Source organism: Ochotona princeps, chromosome 10 (genome assembly GCF_030435755.1).
Source record: "Ochotona princeps isolate mOchPri1 chromosome 10, mOchPri1.hap1, whole genome shotgun sequence".
Lineage (NCBI taxonomy): Eukaryota > Metazoa > Chordata > Mammalia > Lagomorpha > Ochotonidae > Ochotona > Ochotona princeps.
Window position 1 is genome coordinate 67,570,389 of NC_080841.1, and position 20,854 is coordinate 67,591,242.

The following is a 20,854-nucleotide window of genomic DNA, read 5'->3' on the forward strand; positions in this document are numbered from 1 at the left end:
TCACAGATAATCCAGTTCTAGTTCTATTGAAAATGAGAAATTCAACAAGCCATGTTTTAATTCTTCAAAAGATGTCTTTATTTAAAAGGCGAAGTTACGGGGTAGGGGGAGGGGGACCGAGAGAGAGAGAGAGAGCAAGACGGATATATCCCATCTACTCCCCAAACAGCTGTACCAGCTGGGGTTGGGTGAAGCTGTAGCCAGGAGCCAGAATGTCCTTTAGGGTCGCCCACATGGCCCATACTCTGCTACTTTCCCAGGCACCTCAGCAGTGAGTTGGATCAGAAGTGAAACAACAGTGACCCGAACTGGTGCTCATTTGGAATGCAATTGTTGCAGGCACAAGCTTAATCCACTGCACTACAATGACAGCAGCCACCCTGCCATGTTTTAATTTTTGACACAAAGACAGTGAAATAAATCTTGGAACAGCCATATAGTAAAGTATCATGCAGTTATTTTAAAAATCATAACTTGAAGAATATTTAATATGTACATTCTAAAAAGGGGGTAAAAAAAAGTTCTTAGAAGTAAAAAGAAAACATATAAGGATTCGTGGCCTCCAAAGGCCATGGCACATAGAAACATATACAGTAAATCAGTAGTATTGAGCTTTAATTGGGATGGGAGGTGATTAAAACTTGAAAAATCCTGAGGAGCAGTGAGGAAAGCATGAGAAACACACATACACACACACACACACACACACACACACACACACACAGAGTATGTACAGTCCGAAATATTCTAAGATAGGTTTTGAACAGCAACTGAAATTATTTTCTATAAGGAGGATTATTGGGTATAATTTTCTTCTAATGATTTTTTTACAGGCTCATTTTCAACAGTATTTTGAAGACAAATTTAGAATTACACAATGTTTATTTTGGTATTATTTAATGAATGGCATTACACAGGCATTTACAAGGCTATGTGAGAGTTCATGGGTAATGGAATTGCATGTATACTTTAGTGCAAAACAATTGAAACTATTGAATAGCTTTTTCCTAACACACATTTTCTAAGAATTTCTGAAGCATCCCTGTGTGAAGTTGTTACTATTACTTTAAGGCTTTCTCAGTACACAGTGTGTAGAAACATGTGGCTGCAATCATGTGTTTGCAGGTAGCCCCTACGTGTCCAGGGGTGCTGGATCGTAGCAGTGGAAGAAGTGATAGCACGACCCGAGTCAGAGGAGAACGGGCCCACACACAGGCCTACCACACCAGGGGGTATGCAGCACAGGATGTGTTGGGAAAACAAGGATTCTGCTTTAAAAATGTTTTAAAGTCATCTATAAAGGAAAGGCAAGCCCCCCCAACAGAGGTGTAAACAGCCTTGCTGTTCCCATTGAAGACCCAGCAAGCCCCTTACTGTGTTATTTCCAAGGCGACTGGCATTCCAGACATTTTCACAAATGCTCAAGACCCAAGTCCACAGGCTGCTGCATATGCCCTCTTTGAGCAGAACTCAGAGACAGCGAGGGACATCAATATTTTCCAAGTCCATAGGATGTCTCCTTCTGTAGAAAGCATGTCATGGGGCGAGAGGAGCAGGAAAGGCTGCCACCTATGACACAGGCATCACACATGAACACTAGTTTGTGTCCCAGCAACCCACTTCCCACCCAGCTCACTGCTGGTGACCTGGGAGCAGCAGAGAAATGTGGCCCAAGTATTTGGGCTCCTGCCACCCATGGTGGTTGAGACCAGTACAGTGGCCTAGTGCTCAAAGTCCTTGCCAAGCATGCACCAGGATCTTATATGGGCGCCGGTTCTAATCCAGGCAGCTCCACTTCCCATCCAGCTCCCTGCTTGTGGCCTGGGAAAGCAGTCGAGGACGGCCCAAAGCCTTGGGACCCTGCACCCACATGGCAGACCCAGAAGAAGCCCCTGGTTTCGGATCGGTTCAGCTTTGGCTCAGCTCTGGACACTGTGGTCACCTGGGGAGTGAATTATCGGACGGAAGATCTTCCTCTCTAATCTGAACAGTTCCTCTGACAGGACACTGACCCTACAAATAAACGCAGGAAGCATGGAGGTAAACAACCCAGAAGAGGCTTTGGAAAGTAACCCACTAGCATACATTTGGCTCGGTTTGGGGCGGACCAGGCTGAGTCAGTTCACATCATCTACTGGTAAGTCCGAGCGCTGGAACTGTGTGGGGGCCTGGCCAGGTTCGGTTGCGATAAAAACAGTACACAACACAAAATGCCAAGGCGAAGTGGCCTGTGCCAGTAGGGAATGCAGCACCCAACCAGCACACCTCCCACTGGTTTAAGTGAAGGACAAGTGTGTGATGGGCAGAGCCGGGAAGGGCTGCAATACTCATTGGTTCCAATGGAGGTCGGGGCTGAGAATAGAACCAACCCAGGGGTTACATCCACCAGCTGATGGGGGTGATGGACTGTGGCGGGCACTGTGCTTACTAGTACATGTAGGTACCTGGTCTGGGAACACCTCAAAGTTTCTTTGGGGATTCCCTTGATCAAAATGGAGGAATCAAAACATCAACCAAGAAAAGATGGAAGATGGAGTAGATCAATCAACTACCTCAGCTACATGTTGGCAGCGAAATACTGGACAAGGGGAAACTCTATGATGGACTATGTCAATCAGTGGACTCTGCACCAGCCTCATTGTACCTGGATTGTTGCTGATGATATGTTGGAGCTTCTAATTGATCAGGATGACACCCTGCTGGCTCTGCCTTCAAACCTGAGAGGGCCTCCCTAAGAGGCCGTTGAACTTGACTGGACAATAGGATGCTAGACTCTATGTATGGTATATGCTTGCAATGAGGGAATCCCAATGGAACTTGAGCTGTGGTTATGCATCTAGATGAAGGAATCCACCATGGGGGGAGGGTTTGGGGTGAAGGGGGGAGAATCCCAGTACCTATGAAATTGTGTCATGTAATACAATGTAATTAATGAATAAATGAGTAGAAAAAAAAAAAGATCTTCCTCTCTGTCTCTCCTCCTTTCTGTATATCTGACTTTCTAATAAAAAAAAAATTCTTACAAGCAAAAAAATAATAGATCACAGAACACTTGTGAAGTCATTATCAATTACTTATTTTATACAAAAACTGAACAATTCTTTAATGAACACAGAAATTAAAAAATATATTCAAAATTACAGCTCTGATTTTCATTTTCACTACTAATTTTTAAAATTCAGCTACTGTATTTATTGATTCACTTGAGGTAGAGCTAGAAGACCAAAACAGAACCAGCACAATCCATAGCGCGAGAGCAGTCCTTTCACACGCAGGAAATCATAGGGCCAGGCATCACCAACCAGCTTCTCTGTAGAGTTCTGTTGAAGCAGGGATAACTGGGCTTTAATTAATTCCACTCATCAAATAATGCCAAAGTACTTCTGTGGCAACAGGAAAGTGGCAGGAGTCTGTGTCCCCAAAGCACATTATTACCTCCTACGGTCATCAAGTATCAAAGTGAATATCTATAGTTAGGGTCTATGTAAAACCAAAGCTTTGTCTTTGAACACAAGTACATGGTGGTAGCTTTGGCAGTTTCCTATTGGTCGCCTGACGAGATGTCCTTCCTTAAATACCCTTTTTAGTGCCTTTTAATATACTCCTAACCTGAACCCTGATGCTTGCTGTCCTAACCTGCAAACAGGAAAATGCCAGGCTGCTAATTTCTTCCCTTGGATTACCATAAACAGCTCATTAGCTCCACTCAGCTGAGTATAGCCTGTAGGGGAAAGGCAGCAATGCTGGACTCTGTCCACCATGTTTAACTTCTGACCTTTTCAGCTGTTGCAGCAATCCGGTAGTGAGCAATCAACTGAGCCAAAACACAGATTTGCCAGTGACTCCTCGTCCAGTCCCTGATCTTTATTTAAGCCAGATAAACAGGGTGGTGACATCGGTCAGGACAAGAAAGCTTGGAGGCTGAATCACCTCAGGAACCATATTAGGTAAAACCGTAATGGTTTTTGACATCGTGGATGCTTCTTGACAAGGCGGCAGACTGTTGAAGCTGGAACTCACTGAGAAACGTTCTGCCCATATGTGAGCCTGATAATCCCCACATTGAAAGATTACAACTAACATTAATATTAGGAACTTACTGTCAATGAGAGCTTATATACAAACTACTTTTCCCATTCATTACTTTTCCCACTCATTACTTTCGTAGAAAAGTCTAAGCTATTCCCAATTAATTAATAGGGTATCAAATTCAGATGAATTCCGGTCTACTCTGCTTTATTTTCAGTTGGCAATATTTGAGATTTATCTTACTAATACTTCCCGTTCGCCTTAAACAAGACAGACACCAGGCATCCCAGTTTCTCTTCAGTGTATTAGATGCAGAGTCACAGCCATTGAGATGATCTAACGAACCAGAGAAAACTGAGACCTAGAAGTCACATGTAAACATAAGGAGCCTCTGGACCAAGTGAGATGAAAAAAAAGGGGGGAACTACAGAGACAACAATAGATAAATCTCAGATGAAAAAGGAGGAAAGAAATTATGTAATTGAAACCAAAAACTGTAGTTATAAATTTTTTTATATTAAGCTCTCAAATAAAGCACAAAAAAATTCCAGGCATACATTTTCTAAAGTAGTAAAAACATCTACTTGCTTAACACCTGAACTTCTGTGTTACCAGTCTTAAAAACAAAAACAAAAAAACCCAAAACTATACTTGTCCCTGCACGTAATATTCATAATTAGCTTTCAAAACAAACTCAAAGTAAGGATTGGACTTGAGGCTTCCGAGCTGGTCTGCCTGCAGGAGATCCTTCACCTCCGGTAAGTATTCACGCAGCTGAATGCCTAGCAACAAAAAGAAGAAAGTCAGTTTTTATTTTTGTATAACTCTCAGATGAGTTAAGATGATTGATGACAAAAACACCTGTGCTTCTATTTAAATTATAATGTCACTTTGCTCTTGAGAAATGCTCCCTACTAAATTCCTTCCATCTGTCAAACATACTTCTAGTTCTAACAATATGACATTCTTCAAAGACTACTTGAGGGCTTTCCCTCCCCCTAGTGGTCAAAATAGCCACTCTATTTAAAGTCTCTAATGAGATCAGAAAGATTTTGGTTTTCTCACAGCTTAAGACACATCTTCGATTGGTAAGTTTAAAACTAATTATCACTTGACAGTGAGTTTTTCAAATAGTTACATGGTCCCCCTTTTGGGAAATTATCTAGTAAAATACTGTGATGAAAACTGGCTATAGGATCCCAGAATGTACTACAGTTTAAAATTAGATTGGCAAAAGCAGCCTTTCTTCTTTAAGTCATATTCCGAGCTGGAAAGTTATTGAACTCTGATCAAATGGAAGCTGAGATATGTTCAGAACAAAAAGTATACATAGATTTCCCACTTGACAAATGAAGGAAATTGGAAGAATTTTCAAATCACTAATGCAGCAGTATTTTATAATTGATTACATTACTTCAAGGTTCTCAAAATCAGATTCTATTTAAAAAAAATCTGGGCTTAGCACGTGGTAGCCTAGTGACTAAAGTCCTCACCTTGCACACGAGGGATCCCAGAGATACCATATGGGTGCCAATTCTAATCCCGGTGGCCCCACTTCCCATCAGCTCCCTGCTTGTGGCCTGGGAAAGCAGGCAAGGATGGCACAACACCTTGGGACCCTGCACCTGTGTGGGACACCCGGAGGAAGCTCCAGGCTTTGGATTGGCTCAGTTCCAGCTGTTGGGGCCACTTGGGGAGTGAATTAGCGGATAGAAGAGCTTTCTCTCTGGCTCTCCTCTTCTCTGTATATCTGACTTTCCAATAAAAAAAAATAAATCTTAAAAATCTTTCAATCACTAAGGGTATTTTGGGGGTACTTGTTATACAATTTATATAATACAAATCTGGGTTGATGAGGGCAGGTGCTTTAGCGCACAATTTCCACTTCAACTCACTCTCATGTTGGAGTGTCACATCAGGTCCTGACTGCTCTGCTTCTGATCCAGCTCCCTGCTAAAGAGCCTAGGAAAGCCAGCAAAGGATGGCTCAAGTATTTGGAAGCCCTGACTGTTGTGAGCATTTGGGGAGTGAACCACAGGATGGATAATCTGCATTCTCTCCCTCTCCCTGCTTCCCACCTCTATCCACCTTGTAACTCTGCCTTTCAAGAGAAAACGGGCTCAACTGGCTAATCCTCTGCCTACAAGCACAGGCATCTCATATGGTCATAGTCTGTGTCCTGGCTGTTCCACTTCCCATCCAGCTCCCTGTTTCCTCTTAGGAAAGCAGCCCAAAGTATTGGGATCCTGCACCTCCATGCAACACCTAGAAATTCCTGGCTTGGGATCAGCTCAGCTCCAGCCATACCGAACCAGCAAATGGAAGATCGTACTCTGTCTCTTCTTCTCTTTGTAAATCTGCCTTTCCAATTAAAAAAAAAAAAAAAAGAATCTTAGAGCCCACAAGTATACGAAAACAAAGAAATATACATTTAAAAATTGAGGTTGATAAACACTATAAGGCTAAATCAAAAATATTTCCATATCACTTTTTAAAATTAACATAATTTCAGATTTTCTCTGTAAAATAGACTTTAACCTTGGGCCCGGCGGCGTGGCCTAGCGGCTAAAGTCCTCGCCTTGAACACACCGGGATCCCATATGGGTGCCGGTTCTAATCCCAGCTGCTCCACTTCCCATCCGGCTCCCTGCTTGTGGCCTGGGAAAGCAGTCGAGGACGGCCCAATGCCTTGGGACCCTGCACCTGCATGGGAGACCTGGAAGAGGTTCCTGGTTCCCTGCTTCGGATTGGTGGGCACCGGCCGTTGTAGCTCACTTGGGGAGTGAATCATCGGACGTAAGATCTTCCTCCCTGTCTCTCCTCCTCTCTGTATATCTGACTTTATAATAAAAATAAATAAATCTTTTAAAAAAAAAAGACTTTAACCTTAAAGAGCATGCCTTCCTTTAGAAAAGGGTTTGAAATGCAGATGCTTGCAAAGGGCTTGGCAGGTTAGCACAGTGCAAGGGAATAAGCCAGGGGATCTTGGTAGGCTCAGAGGTACTAATTCAACTCCAAACTACTAATGCTAGTTAAATTAGAAAAACATATTAAACTCCACGTAAGAACGTGGACATTTTATTCTAAACAGGTACAACGTGTCCTGGAGAAACAAACTGTGCAGGTGACTTAACTATGCGCAGGACACACTCCTCTCACAGACTAAAGTAACTGCAGGGCTGTCAAGGCCTGTGAAATCTAACACAAAGCTCTCTGTTCAGATTTCGTCTTTAACACATTGTACATGTGATCTAGTAAAAGCTTCCAAAGTAATCTTTGGCCTATTGTTACAATATGCATTATTCACATACTTTCTTCATTTATTAAACAGTATCTAATACTTTTTTTTTGTTCTTTGGTTAAAATTTCAAAAATCCTTTTGTCAAATTGTGACTTTTCATTTCTGTTTCTCATCTGTTAGTTACCTATTAAGAGTAGCAAAAACTGTAAGGTCATTAGAAGTACCAGTGCCAGCTACTTAATTAGACACAATTCACTTCTATAGTACTTTTACAAGAATTCACTTCATGAAAAGCATCAGATTTGGGTCCAACTGTTTTCTAATAATTCATCTGGCTCAACTGGAGAACAATCGATTCAGACAGGTTAACCATATCCAGTGATTTAAGATTCTAAAAACAGAAAGAGGTGCAGGACAATTGATTAGATCTGTAGGAAGCTGAGTGTTTAACAGAGGACATTGGGAAGCCTTCCAGTGTGGAGCCATGGCTGCCACAATCCTGTCAGAATGTTCCAGGAGTGGCTGATACGGAAACGCACAGGTCAGGAACTCCCCAATCCTCAGATTTACATAACAGATCAAGGCAGACGTGCTGGTGATTTGTAGATTCCTCAAACCCTCCCTGCTTATGCCCATGCAACCCTCAGTCTTTAAAGTCTGATGCTGCTAATAAACTTTGGCTACGGAGCATGAGTCAGTAGTCCACATGTATGAATAGTGGCTTTGTGCACCAAGTCCACCACTGTCGGACAGTGAAGAAAGAGCAAAGTGTTGTATAACATATTTTTATTCTAAATTTCAAGTATTTTCAAGAAAGATTATTCTTTTTGCTACATTTATTTATTTCCTTAACTATACATTTCTATTTTTTAAGATTTATCTATTTGAAAAGCTGAGTGAGACAGACAAAAAGGGATGAAGAATAGACAGTTTCCATCTGCTGACTCACACTCCAAAATCACACAAAAGTCAGGGCCAGGCCGGGCCAGCCAGGAGCTCAGAATTTCGTCAGGGTCTCCCACATAGGTGGTAAGGACCCAAGTACTGGAGCCATCATCTGCTGCTTCCCAATGGGTATTGTCACAAAGCAGGATTGAATTCGGGTGCAGACATCTCCAAGTGATGGCTTAACTTGACAAAACATCCAGATATTTATTTTTTGACAGTGAAAATGTTTATCTTTGCTGTTACATACCCAGCTAGAAAGCAGAAGTGCTCATGAAATACCCTGATACTGTGGATGAACAAGAACCCCTTTTTCATAAATCAAAGTACGGATCAACTGTGAGCAAGTTACAATCAGTTGTAGAATTACATTTACATTCGATCAGGTATGAAATAGGAGGCTGGGGCTGGCAGGCTGGAATAGCATGCCAATCTTGTGCCTTCAAGTACAGGCATCTGATACGGGTGGTTGCTTCAGGTCCCGGCTGCTCCACTTCCCATCCAGCTCCCTGCCTGTGACCTGGGAAAGCAGTCGAGGACGGCCCAAGGCCTTGGGACCCTACACATGTATGGAAGACTCGGAGGAAGCTTTTGGCTCCTGGCTTCGGGCTGGGTAAGCTCCAGCCGTTGTGGCCCTTTGGAGAGTGAACCAGTGAAAGGAAGACCTTTCTCTCCTCTCTCTGTAAAATCTGCCTTTCAAATAAAAATAAGTAAACACACACACACACACACACATATTTTTTTTCTAAAGGAGGCTAACTATCAGAAAAGCAGGGACAGCAGGTCCAGGCGGCCTGGCTCCGAGAGCTTCTGGAGAAGAGCATCAAGTGCTTGTGCTCATGTCAGAACACTGCTTGGTGTGGTCAGTTGCACCAAATTTCTGAGTCCTCCTCACCTAACCTGGTGAAGTCAGGGCCGAGCTGGGAGCAGAAGCTGGTCAGCAGAAGGGTGCTGTGGATGTGTAAATAATTCTGTATCCTCAAGAACAAATGTTTGCCACACAACTGACTGCTATGCTATGCCAGGCACCTGGCTTGGTATATACTTCATGAAGATTAAATATTATGTCTTGCAGATATATGTATAGAAAATGTACAGAACATGTTCAGATGCATATAACTGTCAAAATTATGAGTAAAATTCACATTCACTTTGAAGGATTACTGAAATTATAATCACTTTTTTCACTATGTTTCTTTCGATTGATATCAAGCACTGTGTTGCTGGGCCAGCCATTGTGCTTACATGCTCATTAAGATGCCCGTATCACAGGCCCAGTGTTGTAGCCTAGTGGCTAAAGTCATTGCCTTGCACATGCTGGGATTTCATTTGCGTTGGTTCATGGGTTCGTGTCCTGACGGCCCCGCTTGCCATCCAGCTCCCTGCCTGTGGCCTGGGAAAGCAGTGGAGGACAGCCCAAACCCTTGGGACCCTGCACCTGCATGGGAGACTTGGAGAAGGCACCAAGCTCCTGGCTTCAGATCAGCTCAGCTCTGGCCGTTATGGACACTTGGGGAGTGAATCAGTGGACAGAAGATTTCCCATCTGTCTCTCCTCCTCTCTTTATATTTGACTTTCCAATAAAAAGAAATAAATCTTAAAAACAAACAAAGAAACAAACAAAAAAAATGAACTTAAACAAAAAAAGTGCCCACATCAGTATAAGAGTGCCTGGTCTGACAGCCATCTCCAGTTCCTGATCCCAGCTCTGTACTACTACAGACTCTGGGGAGCGGCTAGGACAGGTTCCTGCCACTTAGCAAAGCTGGACTGACTTCCTGGGTCCTGGTGTCAGCCTCAGCGCAGGGAAGTAGTTGAGCATGCTTGCTCGGGCTCTCGGGCACTCTACCTCTCGTTCACCTCCCTATCTCAGGAAGACAGACAAAGGGACTGACACTGAGATTCCGCATACTCATGAAAGATGAGCAAACTTAAGGTTAGCCTATTCTGCACACTGTCTGAATTTTGGAATAAAATAATTTGGTCTAATAATTCTATAACAAACATGAATGTTATTTTACATAAAACCAAACTCATCACTTGTCTACCTTTCTCCATATTTTAAGCTCCCATTAACATCCAAGGAAATCAAAGGAAGTCTTTCCAAATTCCTATCTGTCTTGAGAACAAGGAGTCTATTTACTCAAAAAAAAAATTACTTCTTAAGAGACAGGAAGCTATCAGTCAGGGTTAAGCCAAAGAAGCCAGGGACTCAACCCAGGTCTGCCACATGGGTGGCAGGGACCTAAGTAACTGAGTCACCAGCAGTTGCTTCCCAGGGTCTGCAATGGTAGGAAGCTGGGACAGGAAACAAACCCAGGCCTTCCACCACTTGACAGGTGCATCTTAACCACCAGCCAAGCCTCTGCCCCAGGGACAGGCACTTGTCTGTAAAAGTCTCTTCACCTACCTGTATCTTTATCACCAGATGGAATTTTGATTACTGCCTTAGGATCAAATAAATCCCCTGCTTAATTCTAAATTATACTTCAGGGTCTTAATATTTAAAATAGATTTTAAACATATTTTGTAACTTGATCTTAGGATAAGAATGATGTGAACAGGTAAGGAAAATATAAAAATATTTTACATCCTATTTCAAATGTTCTAGCTTCGTTAGAGTTCACGGGAAAAATAATCATTAAAGTACAGGATTACTTCAATCAGTAGATTCTCTGTATTCTAACAATGTCTGTCCCGGGTGTCCTGGGTGACATTCCTTACCCATCCTGACTCAGCAAGGCAATCTGCCTGTTCAGTCACCCAGGGAACCAGCGGGAGAAAGACCCCCCTTCTACATGTGCAGAGGCAGAAAAGGGATTCCTCTGTTACAAACACATCTCTGACTGTTTAATCTTAAATCTCTTCGTCATTTCAAGTCTTAGCAAATCCCTTCTACTGTAGGAATTTTAAAAAGAAAAGTGTCCCTTTTCCGGTCCTGGAGGCTTTGGCAGCCGCAGGTTTCAGTGCAGACACGGCCAAGTCCAAGAACCACACCACACACAACGAGTCCCAAAAGTGGCACAGAAATGGCATCAAGAAGCCCCGATCACAAAGATACGAATCTCTTCAAGGGGTGGACCCCAAGCTCCTGAGGAACATGTGCTTTGCCAAGAAGCACAACAAGAAGGGCCTGAAGATTATGCAGGCCAACAATGTCAAGGCCATGCATGAGTGCACGTGCCGAGGCCATCAAGGCCATCGTCAAACCTAAGGACGTGAAGCCCACCATCCCCAAGGGAGTCAGCCGCAAGCTCGATCGACTTGCCTACATTGCCCACCCCAAGCTGGGGAAGCGTGCTCACGCCTGCATGGCCAACGGTGTCAGGCTGGTCCAGGCAAAGGCCAAGGCTCAGGTCAAGGGCAAGGCCATGGCCCAGACCAAGCCCAAAGCCCCAGCCCAGGCTGCATCCGCAGCACTGCAGCAGCCGCTCCAGCTCAGCCTCCTCCCAAAGATGCCCAGCCCCCCACGTAGGCTCAGTAGTGACAGCCTCTGCTGGCCACTGCAGGGACAGAAGGACTGGTGTGACCCCTGGGCTGCTGTCCTCCTATGCTGTTTGTACAAATAAGCTGGAGACAGCTCAAAAAAAAAAAAAAAAAGAAAGAAAAGCGTCACTGTAATTTCCAGTAACAAACCACTTACCATCTTTTAGAAGCTTCTGTAAAATTTTCACAAAAATACTTTCTTTAGATACTTCAATTGGATCATCTTTACCATCGGAACTGGACCAGCTAGAACACAAAATCACCATGAGGTAAAAATCAAATCACTGCCATGGTTGAAATAAATGACTTTATGGTTTTGCTTCAGTGGCTGGGAGGACAGAGTTAATTCTGTGAATCTGATTAAAATCATTAGTCTAAAGTTGGCTGCGAATGCTGCAGACACTTAGAGTTTTTACAACAGACACAAGATCACTGACATAGCTGAAATACATGACCAGCCAAAACAGTGAGGTCTTTGTACATGACAAATCTAGCATGGGTTCTCAAGTGTTATTCTGTACAGCACAGGCAATGGTTAGAACGTGATGCGAAATATTTCACTTCAAATAAAGGTAAAATGTAAGCTATTGTCTAGCAAAAAAAGAGCAGCTTTAATTCATCTACATTGTCCTATTTGCTACTGAAAGACCAATGTGCAAAACCACTACCGAATCTATGTAAATATCCCACTATACACCTTCTTGATTTGTTTTTCAAGACTTAATCATTTTTATTGGAAAGGCAGATACACAGAGAGCAGGAGAGACAGACAGGAAGATCTTCTGTTCTATGGTACACTCCCCCTCCCCAAGTGACCGCAACGGCCTGGGTCGTCCTCGACTGCTTTCCCAGGCCATAAGAAGGGAGCTGGATGGGACACAGGGCCTTCAGGATTAGAACTGGCGCCCATATGGGATCCCGGTGCATTCAAGGCCAGGACTTTAACTGCTATGCTAACACACCGGGCCCACCTTCCTGAATTTTAAGCAAGAAGCCAGGACAGGGAATTTGTAGGCAAAGGGTAACATTTTCCTGAACAAACAAGAAGGAATCAAGCAGGCACACAGATCTGTGAAAGAGGACCTCTGTGATCAAATTAAAAAACTTTTTTTTTTTTTTTTTTAAACTGTCTGGGAGTGACCAGAGGAAGGAAGAAAGAAATGCTTTAGTAAAAACAGCTCCTCCCCAAATTCTCACCATCACAGCAAAGAGGAAAGTACGTCAGGGGGTGGGGTGGCGAGGAGGAGGCTGCTTTTAGCTTTTTCTTTAAAATTCTTTTCCTGGAAAGAATCCATTCCTACAACTGATTATTCTTAGTGTCTCTGCCACCGAATCTTAACACAATCATTCCCCTAGATGGAAATCCTCCTCTGCAGAGGGGAAATGAGTCTAACAAAGTAGCTGAGACTTGACAACTTAGAAAAAGAATGCAATGGCCCTTAAATGATATAATAACCTTTTGTTTAGAAAGAAAGTATCTGACATCTGTGAAAAAAGGAACATGTGGGCCCAGCACGGTAGTCTAACAGCTAAAGTCCTGGCCTTGAATGCACCAAGACTCCATATGGGTGCTGATTCTAATCCTGACAGCCCCACTTCCCATCCAGCTCCCTGCTTGTGGCCTGAGAAAACAGTTGAGGACGGCCCAAAGCCTTGGGATTCTGCACCTGTGTGGGAGACCCAGAAGAAGCTCCCATCTCCGAGCTTCGGCTCAGTTCAGCTCCAGCCTTTATGGCCACTTGTGGAGTGAATCACTGGACAGAAGATCTTCCTCTCTGTATATCTGACTTTCCAATTAAAAAAAAAATCTTAAAAAAAAAAGGGAACATGTGCATTTCTGTGCAATCTGACAGTCCAACTTTTAAAGTTAAAAAATTATGACTCAATATTACACCAGTGGTTCCAAGTCTAAGTTACTTCTTTAACTATGAAAACATGTTTTTTAATTACTAAGAGAACCATGTGAAATTTCATAATGTATGTTGCAATACAACTAGGAGCTTATAAAACCATTTAAAATATCTGATCTTCTTTAAGAGGCACCTCTTGCTGAAGCTGTGCCACAGGTCCACGCTGAGAGAACTTACTTATCTCTCTGAAGGGCTTTGCAAAGGATCTCCAGCTTCAGATCGTTTATATTTACATCTTCCTCCTTTATAGCAAAAAGAAACGGAAAAAATTTCAACTCTAAATAACACAGGCATGATTAAATTTTAGTTACATGAACTTCTGATCACACAAATTACTCTTTTACTCACAAATCAAAAATTTCTCTTTACGATGACATTACTTATAAGCTAAACTGCCAGCATCTGCATGAATCAGTTTCAGATCTGTGATAAGAGTTCAGTTTTAAAATCCACACATTATATTTCTACAAACTATTAAAATATTTGCAATTGCATGGCCAGTTCAAAGCAGCTGTCCTACAGAATATTCACAGCAGGCTTTTGAAAGCTGAGAAGCACCTTCTCTCAGGTTCTATGCTATGAAGACTAACCTAAAGAAGAATGCAACACATCAGATTCAAAGCCAATGATTATAAATGAAACAGGAAAAAATACATCAGAACTTAAAAAAGCAATATTTGGGCACAGAAAAAGTCATGTGGGCATTATGAGGAAGCAGCAGCTCTCCAGAGCTTTTCTGTTGTCTCTAAAGGGTCACTGGTCCTCAGGGCAGACGGACTAGAGATAAATGGCACTGACTGTGGCCCTTTGCGCATCACCTGCCTGAGATCCTGTCACACAATGCTCCTTACCTCATCAATGTATTCCAGCAAGTCCAAAGCTTTCTTGAAATCGTATTCATTAGCTCTTCTGTTTTCTTCACAGATATACAGCTACAACAAACAAAAATAAAGCAGTTTAAACAATCAAATAACTAACGCTGGAGAAGTTCATGACGAAGCCATGTCTCTTAAATAAACTGCAGGTATTTTTATAGTACAGCATAGTGCTACATTTGGAAACTATACCTCATCTGTATCTCAATAAAATGTCTTTAGATGGGAGATCTGTTTATTTCTTTCAGGAAAAATAAAAACACAGTAAAGAAAAAAAAAAAAAAAGCCAGTCCTTTAGTTCACTGTTTGTGAACATCCTTTTTTTCTCCAAGATCTCTGAAATTGGGAATTCTCTCCAATCTCTGAAACTGGAATATGACATTAAAACTGATGGTCTTTCAGAGTAAAACTGACACTACTTTTTCCCTCTCTTAGTGATGCAGAAAATAATAGTGACTTATAACCCAAAGTATCTTACCTCACTAAATTAAATGTGCTTCATCAGCATAAGCTGTTGTGAGCTTAGTGTAGTAAACCTGTTACCAATAAAATCTGAAATATTTAAGCTTTCAATTGTTTGCTTTCTTTCTACGTAAGTAGAGCAATTCTAGATGATTCTATATCACTTCTGCATTTGAAACACCTTCTAAGTGGTTGTGTGAAGGTTACACGTGCACCACACCAAATCTATGCGAAGCTGCAGCCCATACCCTAAGTACGCCCGCAGGAATGTTACACTGCAGACGAAAGTAAGCACAGCACTTACAGGCCATGCAAACCCACTTTCTTTCAACATTTTTGTTACACAGAGCCTGAAAAATACTTTCCTGAGGAAATAGATTTAATGGTATATATATATATATATATGCTTTATAATTGAAAACAAAATTTCCCTTGATCACACAGATGAACACATTTAGGACTAGGTGGCGAGGCAGAGGTGTCCCACTGCTTCCTGCAATTTGCTTCCTGATCCCAAGCAGCTTCCAACACCTTTTCCTAGGGGAAAGCTTTCAGGAGTGTAGAGTTGAAAGATGACTCCCAGGAACTATACTACACAGGACAACAAACACTGCCACATTCTGCTAGGATCTGAAGAGCACTTACGCCTATGAGTTGCGGTGCAGACAGCACGGGCATGGCACTGAGACTCAGCTGTTTCTCTGCCAGCAGCTGCTCAGGTAGGGTCTCCTGGTGCAGTAGAAAGCGCTCCTGTTCAGCCATTTCTAGTATTTAAGATGAGAGAAGGGAATAAAAGATTTAACTTCTGTTTTTATATTATCAGAAAACAAATCTGAATAAAAAATAAAACCACCTCTACAGCTAATCTCATTCTAGTCATTGATCACTGTTGTTCTACTCATCACTGACTGATTATATTAACATGTTCATTATTTGTTCTAAATCATATGAACTATGCCATTAACCAAAGTGGGTAAAGGAAAGGATACAGATTCTACTGAAGAAGTTATAGAACATGTGGTTAATGTGGAAAGGGTAAATCTCCCAGCTGTGGGATGTCTCAGTAATTTTATTTAATTCAGTAATGCTATTCTCATTAAATTAAACCCTACAATATGCACTAGATTCACCAACTAGTTAGGGTTCCTTCCACTGGAGCTTTTGTTTGCTGTAACTTCTGCAGGCCGCAGGCCATTTCCATTAGCAGTAGCCCGTAAGGCACTACTAACAAAAAAAAAGTAAACAGCTTAAATAAAGACTCTCAATCAATAAAAATGATTTTAATAATAAAAGGGAAATGCAGATATCTGATTTACTGAGTCCTTGATATATAAAAGCCATTTTTTTTCAAGGATTACACTGTATTTTCAATTCTTTTAGATATCCATTTTACAGACAAAAAAAATCCAGGCTCGTGATAGCAAATCACAAGGCCACAAAGGCATTTAAGTTCTGGAGAAAATATCTGAAACCCTGTTTTTCCAGATTCTTTCTGTTACACCCATTCCCTCACAACAACAAAAATGGCAGCAGTTAAATCTGAACACTGACCTCAGAGGCTAAACTCTTTGTAACATGCAGCCAAATATCCACATTTATATTTACTTCACTACATATCTACACACACACACACACACACACACACACTACACACCTTTTGCCCTTTAGGTTGCAGAATTGTAACACTTCATTTTAAAATGGTTTATTTTTAAATAAATAAATGAATTTCTTAAAAACAAGGACATTCAACCACAACACATTACTAAACCTACCAAAATACAACATCAACCTAGTCATAAAACACAATAAAATTTTCCCAGTTATCCCCAAATACTCATCATAGTTCCCTTGGTAATTCGGGGGCGATCTAGGACCCAGTCAAGAGTCTTGCACTGCCTTTGGTTGTCCCGGCTCTTAGATCTCTTCAACCTAAAGTGGCCTTACACGTTAGCACACGCTGACTGTGCAGTCCAATGTCGCAGGTGATGGAAGTAGGACATGCATGTCTGTCTTCTAAGTGCCGGTGCGTGTTTGTTAGATCTAAGTCCCAGTACAAGCACTGACACTCCACAGCTGGCCTGGGGTGCAGCTGGTTAAGCCACTGCAGCATCCCATACTGGAATTGTGATCCAACTTCCTGCTGCTATGCCTTGAGAGGTAGCAGAGGGTGACCCACGTGCTTGGGTTCCTAGCTTCGGACTGGTCCAGCCCTGGCCAGAATGGCCATTTAGAGAGTGAACCAGTGGATGGAGGTCATTCTCTGGCACTCTGTCAAATACAGAGATCTTTACAATCCTGCCTTTCCTTCCCTTCTCCCTATCTTCCCCTGCTCTCTCCACTCGCCATCCCTTTCCCTGGCCCGTTTTCTCCTCTATGTGAAAGGCAGAGAAAGAGACCTTCCATTCACTGATTCACTCCCCAAATGCCAGCAGCAGCAGCTAGTACTAGGGCAGGTACACCAGGAGCCTGGAATTCAGTCTGGGTCTCCCACATGGGTTTCAGACAACAAAACAATTTTTTTTTTTTTTTTTGTTCAAGTTATCCCTGAACTGGGGTAATGATGGTTATTCAAAAATTCGATATTGTCACTGCCTCCCGCCTTTATTTAAAAAAAAAAAAGAACAATAGTAGCTTAAAATTAAAGTATGGAATTAGCTCTATGCTATTGGGGCGTCACTGCTTTCAGGCCCTTTCAGTGGAGAGAAATACACTTAAAATAATCAAGTGGCAGGTCCAGCACAGTGGCTCAACGGGCTAATCCAACAAGCACTGGCATCCCACAGGGACACCAGATCAGGTCGCGGCTGCTCCACTTCCCAGCCAGCTCCCTGTTCACGGCCGTGGAAAGCAGAAGATGGCTCTAGTCCTCAGGACCCTGCACCCATGTGGGAGACCCAGAGGAGGCTCCCGGCTTCGGATCAGCTCAGCTACAGTGGTTGTATCCCTTTGGGGAGTAAACTAGTAGATAGAAGATCTTTCTCTCTCTGTCCTTCTCTCTGTAAATCTGCCTTTCCTATAACTAACTAACTAACTAACTAAATAAATAAATAAATAAAAAATCAGGGACCCAGAAATCAAACTGTTGTCTGGGGGACTGACACGGTGGTATAGCAGCGGCATAGGTGCTGGCATCCCTTATGGGCACCAATTTGTGTCCTGGCTGCTCTGCTTCAGACCAAGCTCCCTGCTTACAGCCAGGGAAAGCAGGGCAGAATGATGTAAATCTTTAGGCATTTGCACCCATATGGATGACAATGAAGAAGCTCCTGGCTCCCAGCTTCGGCCAGGCTCAGCTCTGGCCATGGAGGACATTTGGGGAGTGCAGGAGTGGCTGGGAGATCTCTTTCTCCATTTTTCCTCTTTTTCTCTGTAATTCTGACTTAAATACGAATAAATAAATCTCTCTCTCTTTTTTGTTTTGTTTTTTCAAAAAAGCTGTTGCTTGGCATGCCTATAATCCCATATCTGAAGACTGTTTGGAGTCTTAGTTCCTGGCTTCAAACTGAACTTCTTCATAATGGGTAGCCTGGGAAGTATTATAGTTCAAGTACTTGGGGCCCTGCCAATTTCATGGGAGTCTGGTCTGAACTCCAGGCTCCTGCCTTCAGCCTTCCCTGTGGGAAGGGAAGCAACAGACAGTAGCTCTCCTCAACTCTGCCCCTCTATCTCCACTGTTCAAATAAAATGAAAATTAGGCTTGGGCCATCCTCCACTGCTTTCCCAGACACATCAGTAGGGAGCTGGATCAGAAGCGGAGCACCAGGACACAAACCAGCACCACATGGGATGCTGGCACTGTAGGTAGAGGCTAAGCATGCTACACCACGGTGACAGCTCTCAAACTCGAGTCATTTTATCCCATAAGGTTCTTCCTCACCTTTCTTCTGTATTGTATTTAAAAAAATTTTTTTGATTTATTATTTTTATTGGAAAGGCAGATATAAAGAGAGGAGAGACAGAGAGGAAGATCTTCTGTCTGTTGATTCACTCCCCAAGTGGCCACAATGGCCTGAGCTTTACTGATCTGAAGCCAGGATCCAGGATCCAGGATCCAGGAGCCAGGAGCCTCTTCCAGGTCTTCCACATCTGTATAGGGTCCTAAGGGTTTGGGCCGTCCTTGACTGCTTTTCCAGGCCACAAGCAGGGAGCTGAATGGGAAGCCGGGCTGTTGGGATTAGAACCGTTGTTCATATGGGATCCTGGAGCATTCACTTTAGCTGCTAGGTTACTGCTCCAGGCCCTATAATAGTATTTGTATCTCCCTTCTTTTTGGCTTTCCAGTGGAATACTACATTTAATCTTTTTTTTTTTTTTTCATCAATGGGGTATAGAGAAGGGTACATAGAATAGCTTCAGAATTATTGCAATATACTACTCTTTACAACAAATTCACTATACAAAGGTCAGGATATTTTTGCAGATCTTTTCCCTGGTACACTATGTATTACTAAAAGTACATACTCAGAGGTAAAATCAAATCATTTTAATACATTCTTTGTCATAATTTAGACCCTGAAAAAAGATTTCTTACTAAAGCAGAGATGGAAAAGTCCTGGTTTTAATGGGTCCTCCTAACTGTTAACAGGAAAACACCTCAAAGAGGTCACTGAAGAATGACCAATATTAACTAACATAAGCCTTTTTGCTCAAATTCTTTTACCTTCAATTTTTTCTTGTAGTACATCCTCTGAAAAGTCAGAAGCTAGCGCAGCCAATTTACTCAAGCCAAGAAGAGTCTTTTTCTTTGCAAAGTAACGAGTTTCCATATTTGCCAAACCCAGAAGTGTTGTATGAGCCTACAATAGAAAAACAAAAAATAAACAAAACATGAAAACCATGGTAAGAGCCTGGCTAACAATTTAACCTTGAAATAAAGGCTGTGTATAGGGCAGACTCATTTTTTATCCAGCTTTATCAATGAAAGACAAGTTGACAATTAGCAAACCTAAAATGTGATCGGTGACATATTGAGAGTAATTACACAATACCCATAAAATATCTACCAACCATACCAATTATTAAATACACACCAAATATGTTATATAACAATTACATATTCATTTGAATAGCATGTTTAGATTAAATTTTAAAAATTAACTTGTGTGCGGCTCGTGCTGTGGTGTGCCAGTTAAGACTTCACCTCTGGTGCCAGCACCCCATACAGGCACCAGTGCACCTGATCTAACTCCCTGCTTATGTGCCTTGGAAAGCAAATGGAGGACGGCCCGAGTCTGTGGGTCTGTGCACCCCCATGGGAGACCTGCAAGAAGCTCCTGGATCCTGGCTTTGGACTGGTCCAGTTCTGGATGCTGTGGCCATTTGGGGAGGATGGAAGATCAACCTCTTTGTAACTCTGCCTTTCAAGTACATAAAAAAACCTCTAAAAACAACTAATGTATAGGTTGTTCTTACTCTAAACATAACTTTATTAGAACCATATGTCATTATAGTAAAGGCTCCAATGACCACTATATGCATTTTTTGTGCTTTGTTTTGCTGTAACAGACAAAGCATTACCTACTACATGTATTTGAGATATTGGGGTAATGCCAACACCACCTTAAGTCAAAAAGAGTCCTTTATTTAAATTAGATGAAAGAATAGGAAAGGAAACACATTTAAAAATCTCTAAGTAGGATTTCCATTTTTTAAAAGATATACAGATATACAGAGAGAAAGATCTTTTGTCTACTGCTTTAGTCCCCAAGTGGCCACAATAGCCAGAGCCAAGCCCATCTAAAGCAGGAGCCACTTCCAGGTCTCCCATGTGGATGCAGGGTCCCAAGGCTTTGGGCCGTCCTCTACTGCTATCCCAGACCACAAGCAGGGCGCTGGATGGGAAGTGGAGCAGCTGGGATACAAATCGGCACCCATAAGGGATCCCGGCATATGCATGGCAAGAGTTT

General features: G+C 42.4%; 1 protein-coding gene and 1 pseudogene across 1 annotated transcript in view; one reads left to right on the forward strand and one right to left on the reverse strand.

Annotated features, from left to right (window-relative positions):
- Positions 1–4,656: 4,656 nt before the first annotated feature.
- NUP133 (nucleoporin 133) overlaps positions 4,657–20,854 on the reverse strand; it is a 59,414-nt gene continuing 43,216 nt past the window's right edge. Inside the window, exons 21-26 of the mRNA XM_058669558.1 lie at positions 19,609–19,744; positions 15,594–15,712; positions 14,463–14,543; positions 13,789–13,853; positions 11,859–11,947; positions 4,657–4,811 (exon numbers count right to left, since the gene is read on the reverse strand). Of these exons, the coding sequence (XP_058525541.1) occupies positions 4,675–4,811; positions 11,859–11,947; positions 13,789–13,853; positions 14,463–14,543; positions 15,594–15,712; positions 19,609–19,744 (627 nt within the window). The 3' untranslated portion in view covers positions 4,657–4,674. The remainder of the gene's footprint in view (positions 4,812–11,858; positions 11,948–13,788; positions 13,854–14,462; positions 14,544–15,593; positions 15,713–19,608; positions 19,745–20,854) is intronic.
- Positions 7,778–11,784, forward strand: LOC105942019 (large ribosomal subunit protein eL29-like; annotated as a pseudogene).